The sequence below is a fragment of the Schistocerca cancellata genome, chromosome 3, assembly GCF_023864275.1.
Source record: "Schistocerca cancellata isolate TAMUIC-IGC-003103 chromosome 3, iqSchCanc2.1, whole genome shotgun sequence".
NCBI lineage: Eukaryota > Metazoa > Arthropoda > Insecta > Orthoptera > Acrididae > Schistocerca > Schistocerca cancellata.
This window is the reverse complement of record NC_064628.1, coordinates 301971149-301983461: the sequence shown is the minus strand read 5'-3', so window position 1 is coordinate 301983461 and position 12313 is coordinate 301971149. Positions and strand designations below refer to the sequence as shown.

Here is a 12313-nt window from a genome sequence, read left to right as displayed (position 1 = left end):
TTTAAATCGTTCTTCCTATTTTTTTCAGATGCTTGCAAAATGTATTAACGCCGTTTGCAGGTCAAAAAAAATCCCACCGCTGCTGGAATGTGCCATCTTGAAGGGACAAAATACGAAAGCGTAACTGTGAGTCATTCGCATTTCTTAATGTCATTTAGCTGGATGACTGCTCGATTGCAGAAATTTCTCTATCGAGAGGGCACATTTCGCACCTTCTAAAAGCTATATTTCCACTCTTGTGGAATATATACCTTCGCAGACGAGGTCATTGTCTTTTCACTGAATTTACTAAGTACCTCGTCCTTTCTTTGATTTGAATCTGCGTTGAGTGACATTTTTAGACACGAAACATCTTGAATGTTAGTCTATGTGGCTGATAATAACACCCACGTGAAGGATGAACAGCCGAGTGGAGATACTTGCAGCAATCTCAGGTCGAATATCGAATAAAGCTGTAGTAGCAAAGGAATTTGTGTCAACGTTGGCTTCTCGCACAGCGTGGTCGATCAACAGATTTTGGTCAGGACAACATCGATCTTTCTGGCGTCAATTCAAGAAACGGAATTGCTATGACATTAAACCTGATATTCTTGTGCTCGTTTTCCATTACTATTTACTCGCAAAAATGCAACCGACTGAAAGTATCAGTAGGTTTCTACAGTAGGTGACACAAAATTTTTGTCTTCTGGACTGAATCTCTTCCACTTGTAACAGCATCAATAACTTTCATATTATTGTAAATTTTATGAGTCGGTGATCACGTTATTTAAATTCTGGTGTGAAGATGGTGTTGTACGGTTAGTGCCCTTGAATTAATATTCAGTGAAATCTCCAGGCACAAAATACATTATAAAAAGAAGAAGCATTTATTTCTGGTTTGCAGGAGCTTACAGTTCTTTAAGGCTGCTGATCACGTTCGTCAAGAAGTCGTGACTAACACTTTTAAGTCAGATTCTCGTGTCGAGATAGAGCTCACTTCGGAAAACTCCATTTCTTCTGCCACGAAGATTGACAGTGATAAATATCGTAACGGGATGTATTCCAAGAAATTACTTTTGTTTTCTATTTGCAGATCTCTTCAAAAGGACAGCAAAATATGCAGTCTGATCTTTACAGACATCAACATAGGAACTGTACCGACGATTCTGCATTATCTTGGTACATATGTAACCATACTGCAAGAAAATAGTGATATATCAAGGAACCTACTTTAGTATAACTACTCTTATTAGTGTTATACATGATAGATAGGCTCTTAGCATGTTCTATGCTGAATGGGGAAACATCACTCTCATAACAAGTGCAGCAGTTCCTGAAAAACGATTATATTTAATTTATGTTGCACTTTACGTGATATCTGCTTGCTATAGAAGGTAAAAAACAGTTAAACAGTTAAAAATATTCTTTTGTGATGCTCTTTTATGTAATGTCTATCTTTAAGAATAAATACAATACGTTCAAAAGTTAGCTGTAGAACTTGTACTTCGCACTTTCGAAACATCCTCAGTGGTTTGTTATGAATGACTGAAGGTAATACGTTTCTCTGTTTAGGACACTTGAAATTAACAACAGCATGGACGGCCACATAAATACAAAGAAAGATAAAAATGGTCTGGAGAACGGGAAGTTTACAATCCGTGTATACTACTAGTTTCTACAGGTGGCTTTTGCACGCAGGAATGTGTGTTGGAAAGAACTACGAGCGGCAGAAAAAGAAACATGTGGTTGAGAAGAAAGGCTTGAGTGGAAGACGTAATTACAACGGTAATGAAAATGAAATGCACGTAAACGGAACATGCAGTCAGCTGTTGGCAGATAAAGCAAGGAAGACGTGATGCGCAGCATGAGTTGGAGGACGACTTTACGAGCAGTGTAGGTCAAATGACGGACAACGCAAATATGAAGATCTAAATAAATCAAATAAAAAACTGCAGATTAGCTTGGTAACACTCCTAGTAATTTTGTACTTTATGACGCCATGATGCTATTTCGTAAGCCTCGTCACCGGTCCCTACTGCTACCATGGGACGGCGCTATTGGATGATCTTTTTTTGGACTATACATCGGCCTTCCAGCCATTAATATTGGTTTTTCAAAATAGAAACCCAACGACTCATTCAACGAACATATTAGTCGAGCTAAGGTGCGCGGAAGCATCATGATTCAATTCTCGGTACATGCATTCCTTTTAGCAGCATGAGTCGAACCACTGCCCATCGTGTGATAGCAAAATATGTGCTGACAGTGCGTGAGTAGAGTTGTTGAAGAAACAAAATTTTAAAGGTGGCGAGGGCTCCATTGTACACTCGTAGAAACGGACATTACGTTTCATCCATCCTTATTACTGCTGCCTTGTAGTATGATATTGGCTTATCAAAGGCTAAAGGAAGATAACCTTGAGTAAAAATTACCTGGTCCTCCGGGTTGGCGGTTGTGCAGTGGGCCAGCTCCTCACTCACATAAAAACATAAAAATGCTAAAAAACCTAATAATATGCCTCGGAAAAATTGGAACTTTGGACGACGAACTGGCAATGAGAAACGGAAAATTATGTTTGGATGCTGGAATGTGCAAGGTATTTCCACTAAAATAAATTTACTCCCTGCAGAACTTGACATGTTCAACATGGATGTTGTCGTACTCTCTGAAACAAAGAAGAAAGGCCAAGGAGAAGAAGAACTGGATAATTATGTACATATCTGGAGTGGGGTATCAAAAGCAGTAAGAGCCAAAGCAGGAGTCTCCATTATGATAAAGAAATCATGGAAAGAAAGAATCACAAATTGACCATTCATCAATCAACGTATTATAACTGTTGAAATGACATTATTTGCTAGGGAAGTTGTGATTATTGGCGTATATGCACCCACGAACGACACAAAAGATACGGAGAAAGATACATTTTGGGACACCCTCAGGGAGACTATTGAAAAAATACCAAGAAGAAAGGAACTGATTATCATGGGAGATCTGAATGGAAGGGTAGGAATTAGAGAATCTTGTAGAATAGTAGGAAAACATGGAGAGGACGAATATAATGACAATGGGGAACGGTTGATTGCAATTTGTGAACAATTTGATCTAAAAATTACCAACACATTTTTCAAACATAAGGACATTCATAAATATACTTGGCAACAGAACACCAAAGAACTTCGTTCTATAATAGATTATATTATCATTAGGCAAACAAGTAGTTTCAAGGCAGTAGACGTCAGATCTTATAGAGGAGCCCAGTGTGGATCAGGCCACTATCTAGTTAAAATGAAGTCTTTCTGGCCATGGAAGAATGCAAGGAGTGATACAAGTAACATAAATAAAACGAACCAGACTGAGAAAGATGAAAATTTACCTTTGAATATTGACAGCCTACAAGACGAAAGTATCAGAACACTCTTTGCGGCCAGGATGGAAAAGAAACTGGTTGAATCATTTGAAGGAAGTACAGAGGAAAAATATGACTATATAAAAGCTAATGTGAAAATTATAGCAACAGAGGTGTTGGGTAAAAAAGATAGCAACCACAACCGTGCAGCAGAGTGGTGGTCAGAGGAACTAGAGGTCCTTGTTAGAGAAAAACGAAATGCGTTCCTTCAGTGGTTGAATGATAAATCAGAAGAAACAAGGTCAATATACAAGGAAAAGAAGAATGAAGTGATAAAAAAATAAGGATGGCTAAAAAGGAAGCATGGGAAAGAACATGTGCCAAGGTGAATAGCAAATTAGGATTTGGGAGAGCAAAAGAAGCATGGTCAGTACTGAAAGGACTTCGACAGGATACAAAAAGCAAAACTAATCTCCAACTGATAACACAAAAGGAATGGGAAGAGTACTTCCAAAAATTATTAAATGAGGACAGAGAAGAATATCTAGAAGAAGGAACAGGGGAAGATAAAGGACATGAAGATGATAAGATCCAGATTTTAGAAAGTGAAGTACTTCAGGCGTTGAGAACAAGAAAGAATGGTAAATCACCGGGACCAGGCAATATCAATCTGGAGTGTCTGAAATATGGTGGTGACAAAATTGTGAAACTGATAACACAGCTCTTCAACAAAATGATACATGGAGATTTAATACCCAACGAGATGAAGCTAGGTTACATTAATACAATATTTAAGAAAGGGGATCGCAAAATTTGTTCAAACTATCGAGGAATTTGTGTTAAAAACACATTAATGAGAATTTTTGCGAAAGTAATTAAAAACAAAAACAAAATTTTAGAACCCAAGAAGAACAATGTGGATTCACGGCTGGGAGATCATGTGCAGACCATATTTTCACATTACGACAGATTTTGGAGAAACATAGGGAAAAATCAAAAAGTATAGGATTAATTTTCATAGATATACAAAAAGCGTATGATACTGTTCCAAGAAAATTACTTTGGAGAGCACTACATATGGCAAACATAAACCCTTCCTTGATTAAAATAATACAACAGATGTATAAAGATAACATTTGCCAAGTGAAAGTTGGTAATAAACTTTCACAGAAATTTAGAACAAGCAAAGGCCTTTTACAGGGCTGTCCCATGTCACCATCATTATTTAAAATCTATATAGATATTAGCCTTAGAACATGGTCTCGTAAATGTAATAGTATGGGATTAGAAATAAGAGATGGAGTTTACCTACATCATCTATTATTTGCTGATGATCAAGTAGTCATAGCACAAGATGGGGAGGATGCTAACTAGATGTGCAATCAACTAGCAGTAGCATACAAAACTTGGAGTTTGAAGATTAATTACCAAAAAACAGAATACTTGACTAATGATTCAGATGAGCTATACATTGAAGGAAAGAAAATTAAAAAGATAAACACTTTCTGTTATTTGGGATCCATTTTAGAAATCGAGGGAAAATCAGAGCTAGAAATCAATAAAAGAATTAGTAGCGGACGGAGGGTCATTGGGATGCTTAACTCAGTCTTATGGAGCAGGACGCAGTTGCGAATACGGACAACCGTCAGCTTTATAATGGAATGACGGCAATGAAAAAATGTTCAAGTGTATGGGAATTCCTAAGGGACCAAACTGCTGAGGTCGTCGTTCCCTAGACTTACACACTACTTGAAGTAACTTATGCTAAGAACAACACAAACACCCATGTCCGAGGGAGGATTCGAACCTCCGGCGGGAGAGTCCGCGCAATCCGTGACATGGCAATGAAAACTGGTGCTGGACTGGGACTCAAACCCGTATTTCCCGCTTATCGCGAGAACCGACGACTTGAGGATGTCTGAGTCTGACCGTGAGGAATGCTCGGATATTCTAACGGTAAGGCGACCGCTTGCGATAAGCGGGAAATCCCGGTTCGAGACCCGGTACGATACCAATTTTCATTTTCGGCTTTCCATTATGCAGCTGATGGCTGTTCATATTCGCAACTGAGAAAACATTTCATGTTGTTCTCCGTTGCCCCGGACAAATGACAATGTCTCTGACACAAGCAGTGTTATCTTAAACCAATATATATATACTGGCTTAAAAGAACCGCGATTCTGTGCTGGACCTATCAAAGACAGCCCTCTCCGCTAATTCGAGTGAGATGCGTGTGTCTTACACTGACGCCATTGCGGTATCCCTATAGCCAAATTGCAGCCACAATGCTAGTGTTATTTTTCTTGACGATAAATAAAACCAAAACCTCTTCTTTCACCAACAAAATATTAATCTCTGCTCCAAATTTTGAGACTCGTTTTCAGAGACCGTTCAGTCTATTACGAAATAGCAAACTGTTCCGAGGAATATTCGGATCATTATAGGCTATCAGTGGCGAAAGGTACTCCAAGTCCGTTGTGTGAATATGAGATGAGACGACATAAGCGTAGTGGCCTCGAAACGACACCTCTCACCGTAACTAACCGCAGATCAGTAGCAGGAAAACATTTAATACTTCTAATGATGACATGGGCGCAAAGAGTGGATTCATTAGAACTGACATCATCGTGCGCGAAAATCCTTGGGCCGAGAACACTCGGCGCAGTCCATTTTACCTCGCCCGGTATGTTATGTTATGTGATCCCGTAACATGACGCGAGTAGCCTATTAAGCCTTAAATCTATGGAACGGCGGAGCTCGTTACATAAGCGCTGTGGAATGTAGCATCCTTTCCCCAGCCTTGAGAGTGTTTCCCTAATTTATTCAAGCACACTGGAGACAAAAACCAGAATATACTCGTTCGCTAGCTACACCTTCTACAGTCAGTTGTGAAACTAAGGAAAGGAGGAGCTTGTGCTTTGCTCATTCTGAAACGAAGCTACGACACTGAAGTATGTAACTGAAAGGACATTGTTAAAATCCCGGCGCTGTCATTGTCGCCTCCGTTAACTGTGGGGAATATCAGAGTAGTTCCTTACGCAAAACCACGTCTAGCCATTCCTTCGTCCTTATTCAAATTGATCGATTGCTACTTAAGTGGCCAAAGCGCAATGTATAATAAAATCTGATTTATCGTCTCTTTCTGAATATCACGACACACTTCTAGGTAGTAGTTTTACATTCAGATTATTATCTTCAAGTAAATTGGTGAATGATTTAAATCCGCAACGTGCACTAAAATTTCGAGCACATATAGCAAATTTGTACTATACCACATTTTTACATACAATATGTTCGTGCTAAGGGTAAGTGGATAAATGTAAAATAATTTAAAGTTCTGCGTTTCATTCATAAGTTCTAAGAATTTCTTCTGTCATTTATCGGTTCCCTCATTACTCTAAAGATTTTCCTATGTCAAGTTACACCCTTGTTAATAGCGCACGTTAAAACGTTGATTCCCTGTGTAATCGTCTAGGTAAGTCAATTCAAAGGCTAGAGGTAGGCAAGCCCGAACCACCACCAAGAGGACCATGTTTACTAAAACACTACAATGTTCAAATCAAAAGTTAAGTTGAACACAGCTTTTCCTTTTCTTTATGTTGTTAAATGGTTCAAATGGCTCTGAGCACTATGGGACTTAACTTCTGAGGTCATCGGTCCCGTAGAACTTAGAACTACTTAAACCTAACCAACCTAAGAACATCACACACATTCATGCCCGAGGCAGGATTCGAACGTGCGACTGTATCGGTCGCGCGGTTCCAGACTGTAGCGCCTAGAACCGCTCGGCCACCACGGCCGGCTTATATTGTTATTAGGAAAAAGAACCGTCCACACTTATGTTTGTTCAGTGCAGCAATTAATAACTCAGTAGATTCAGAGACAACAATTATTACTCTGGAAACATTACAAAACTCGGTTCACAAGTTGGAATGCAGAATCTTTCGGAGACGTTGGAGCCCATCGCCGTAGTCATTCCAGACGAACCCTCCACTAACACCGGTCAAATGTCGCAATGTCGACGAAAGACCATCGAGAACTAAAGGTGATATACACCGATGGAAAAAAAATCACAACACCAAGAAGGAGTTGTGAGGATAAACGAATGTTAGTAAGTGCGTTTCAACAACTGGAAGATAATGTCTATTCGAGTTTCGCGCCAATCGCATGCGAGTGGCGCTATTGGCGCCACTATGAGGATGCAAATCAGGTTTGCTTCGAATACATGCTGTATCGGCCATGAACATTAGTTACCTTTGATAATCGACTTGGTGAGTTGATGTTAGTCAAGAGCGTCATTATCAGCACCTCACTGATTTTGAACTAGATCGCATAATAAGGCTACAAGAAACTTGTTGTTCTTCTGCGATATTACAGAAATACAAGGCAGCAATGTAGCCACTTTAGCGGGGCTCACGAGCATGTACAGCAGGAAGAAGACGGCTCCGAACTTCACGTGGCACTGCCTAGAAGAAAGACCATGGGGTTCGGCTGTGTGGCTCTGCCGCATCGTACTCAATCTGCAGTATCAATGTGAGCAGCAGCACAGTGACACAATAAACTGTTACAAATCCTTTATTTCAAGGTCAGCTCCGAGCCAGATGCCCTGTAGCATATATTCCATCGACCTCAAACCACCGCCATTTGCGATTTGTGTGGTGTCAAGCGAGAGCTCATTGGAGGGCACGGTGGAGGTCTGCTACATTTTGTTTGTTGGAAGCTGGTTCTAGCTCGGTGTCTCGGTGCCAGTGATGGCCGTGTGTTGGTTAGGAGGAGGCCAGTTGAGGATCTGCAACCAACCTCTGAGTGCTGGACACACTGGACCTACACCTGGAGCTATGATCTAGGACCATTCTTGTGGTTATGCCACTCATCCTGAGTGCAAAACTGTGCGTCAGTCTGGTGAGCTGCCATTCATGAACAGCATTCCAGGATAACGCTCGCCGATGTAGTGCTACTATGACCAAATATGCTCTATAGGGTGTCGACATGTTGTCCTGGCCTGCTCGATCACACATGTCTCCAATCGCGGCATATATAAGGCATGATCAGACATCTCCACCGTTATCCATAATGAGCGTTAAGCGTCCCTGTATTGATCGACCAAGTGCAACAAGCACCGAACTCTATCCCACAAACTGACATCCGGCACCTGTACGACAAAATGCATACACTTTTGCATGTCTCCATTCAACATTTTGGCGGTAATACAGCTTATTAATGTACCAGTATTTCACATATGCAATGGCTTATCCCGCGCTTACTTTAATATTTGATCTTGCAATGTTAACCATTTGAATATATTACCTAGACAAATACACTACTGGCCATTAAAATTGCTACACCACAAAGATGACGTGACGCAGACGCGAAACTTAACCGGCAGGAAGAAGATGCTGTGATACTCAAATGATTAGCTTTTCAGACCATTCACACAAGGTTGGCGCCGGTGGCGACACCTACAACGTGCTGACATGAGGAAAGTTTCCAACCAATTTCTCATACACAAACAGCAGTTGAACGGCGTTGCCTGGTGAAACGTTGTTGTGATGCCTCGTGTAAGGAGGAGAAATGCGTACCATCACGTTTCCGACTTTGATAAAGGTCGCATTGTAGCCTATCGCGTTTGTGGTTTATCGTATCGCGACATTGCTCCTCGCGTTGGTCGAGATCCAATGACAGTTAGCAGAATATGGAATCGGTGGGTTCAGGAGGGTAATACGGAACGCCGTGCTGGATCCCAACGGCCTCGTATCACTAGCAGTCAAGATGACAGGCATCTTATCCGTATGGCTGTAACGGATCGTGCAGCCACGTCTCGATCCCTGAGTCAACAGATGGGGACGTTTGCAAGACAACAAACATCTGCACGAACAGTTCGACGACGTTTGCATCAGCATGGACTATCAGGTCGGAGACCATGGCTGCGGTCACTCTTGACGCAGCATCTCAGATAGGAGCGCCTGCAATGGTGTACTCAACGACGAACCTGGGTGCACGAATGGCAAAACGTCACTTTTTCGGATGAATCCAGGTTCTGTTTACACCATCATGATGGTCGTATCCGTGTTTAGCGACGTTGCGGTGAACGCACATTGGAAGCGTGTATTCGTCATCGCCATACTGGCGTATCACCCGTCGTGATGGTATGGGGTTCCATTGGTTACACGTCTCGATCACCTCTTGTCCGCATTGACGGCACTCTGAACAGTGGACGTTACATTTCAGATGTGTTACGACCCCTGACTCCTCACTTCATTCTATCCTTGCGAAACCCTATATTTCAGCAGGATAATGCACGACCGCATGTTGCAGGTCCTGTACGGGCCTTTCTTGATACAGAAAATGTTCGACTGCTGCCCTGGCCAGCACATTCTCCAGATCTCTCACCAATTGAAAACGTCTGGTCAATGCTGGCCGAGCAACTGGCTCGTCACGATACGCCAGTCACTACTCTTGATGAACTGTGGTATCGTGTTGAAGGTGCATGGGCAGCTGTACCTGTACACGCCATCCAAACTCTGTTTGACTCAATCCACTGGCGTATCAAGGCCGCTATTACGGCCAGAGGTGGTTGTTCTGGGTACTGATTTCTCAAGATCTATGCACCCAAATTGCGTGAAAATGTAATCACATTATCAGTTCTAGTATAACGTATTTGTCCAATGAATGTCCGTTTATCATCTGCATTTCTTCTTCGTGTAGCAATTTTAATGGCCAGTAGTGTATATTCCCGATAATTCATTATTCTACATTAATAACTTTTTGAGTTGCGGTTTCTTTTCGTTACTGTATTTATTCCTTTCTGCCATCACAGTGTCTTCCTGCTTAGTTGAGTGCTTACTTGCTTGGCTCCCATGCAGCTCGATTCCCCGCCGGATTGGAGATTTTCTCCGCTCGTGGACTGGGTGTTGTGTTGTCCTCCTCATCATTTCAACCTCATCACCGGCACGCAATTCGCCCAGTGTGGCGTCGACTGCAATAAAGTCTGGCACTCGGCGGCCGAACTTCCCCGGTGGGGCCTCCCGACCAACAAAGCCACACGCTCATTTCGTTTCATTTACTATCATAGTGACTCTGTATCAAAGTCAATAACACCATAAACCAGCATCTGGCTTCTCTGAATGCTGTATATTTTTGCCATAGCCTCTTAAACTGAATTAGTTTCCTTCATTCAGCTCAGTCTGTTGAGCATTTGAGATGCCGCAGTGCTTCTTGGTATATATTACATCATGTTTTTGCACTCCGTGAGGTTACCAATTTCACTCTTATGAATACCATATTCTTCTGCGTGTAGCTTTTGTCTATTTTTAGAAGGCATTTGAGACGGTCGGTTACAAAGCGTCCTCTGAAGACAGTTTAGGATCCTGTACAATGTGATTTAGAATTCGGAGTAACTTGTATATTCGTATTTGGCGGCATAAAAGCTCGAAGCTTCGAATCGTCCTTCGTTGCGTAGGACAGGAATTTATGTAAACTTAATTCTTTGTATGAAGAATAAGAAGAACAAACAAATAAACGAATATATACACCTAGATCATCAAGAGAACAACTTCTACTTTATTCCCTTCGCTTCGACACATCAAATCCTGGGGTAGTACGCGTTACGCTACCATTGCGTGCGTTGTTGTGGCTGAAAACAAGATACGATTTTAGAGCCTTTTCTACTGAAACTGTGAGTGGGAATCTATTACTCACGCTTTTGAAATGTAGAGTATAGATTTTACAGTTTGTAACATGGCTGTTTCTCAGCAACCGTATTTAATTTTCAAACATAGGAATTGTACAGCCAACAGGTTGCAAATAACTGTTTGGTATTGTTTGGAACAAACAGTTATTTACAGCCGGTTGGTTATATGATTCCAATTTACTACTTTCCCTTGTTCTTTCTATGTAGGAATAGTAAAACTAAATGAAAAAATTCGCAACTAGTAATAATCATAACATGTGGCTCTAACACTCCACTTTAGATGATTTCTCATGATTTCGGCGCTTAGGGTGTCAATATCGCTACTTAGGCATTCAAATAACCTCTCAGTCATCCAAGGCTGAGTAGACATTATTACCGAGCTACAGAATAATTTGCGGTGGCCATCAGAAAACTTGGCCCCCTCTCCAATTACTAACATCGATAACCAGTAGGCCACAAAGGCGACCTTATTTATGTTTACATGTTTCGCAGAAAACAGACTTTACTTATTCAATTAACAAAAAGAGATTTAAGAATTATTAGCATGAGTGTCGTTACACATCAGGGTATATGGCTACAAAAACCTTAACGAATGAAATATAATGTTTAGAAGTAAATCTTCAAAAATTACTAAGTGAATACTTTTAAACTATGTTGTAGTAATTCTATCTTCGCATGTGACCTATCACATCTCATGCAGACGTGTTCGTATTAAAGCACCCATTATTAATATACGAAAAAATTATATTTTTCTTTAGTCTTTTATTATTTTTCTTCATTTATTAATAAATAACGGACGACGTACTTTCACATTGAAACAAATGGCTCTGAGCACTATGGGACTTAACATCTATGGTCATCAGTCCCCTAGAACTTAGAACTACTTAAACCTAACTAACCTAAGGACAGCACACAACACCCAGCCACCACGAGGCAGAGAAAATCCCTGACCCCGCCGGGAATCGAACCCGGGAACCCGGGCGTGGGAAGCGAGAACGCTACCGCACGACCACGAGATGAGGGCTTACATGGAAACAGTCTTATAGCAAATCAATTATAGAGCTGAGCAACCATCACATAAATTGTTCAGATTTCTAACCAATGTTTTGGATTATACTTTTATCGGTAATTAAAACCACAGATATTAGCGACATCAGGATTATTTTGTACATATATGCTATTTGGAGAGCAAATTAACTAATGATGGTCGAGGTAGAGAGGACAATAAAATGTAGAATGGCAATGGCAGGGAAAGCTTTTCTGAAGAAGAGCAATTTTTTAACATCGAGTATAGATTT

At 41.0% G+C, this 12313-nt stretch overlaps 1 protein-coding gene across 1 annotated transcript; it reads left to right on the top strand.

Annotated features, from left to right (window-relative positions):
- The first annotated feature begins 2820 nt into the window (after positions 1-2820).
- LOC126176282 (craniofacial development protein 2-like) lies at positions 2821-3669 on the top strand. The gene has a single exon (XM_049923432.1). The coding sequence runs from the start codon at positions 2821-2823 to the stop codon at positions 3667-3669; it is 849 nt and encodes a 282-aa protein (XP_049779389.1).
- The last annotated feature ends 8644 nt before the right edge of the window (positions 3670-12313 follow it).

Excerpts from the sequence above, each read along its gene's own strand:
- LOC126176282 (XM_049923432.1), top strand. The coding sequence starts at position 2,821 with ATGACATTATTTGCTAGGGAAGTTGTGATTATTGGCGTATATGCACCC.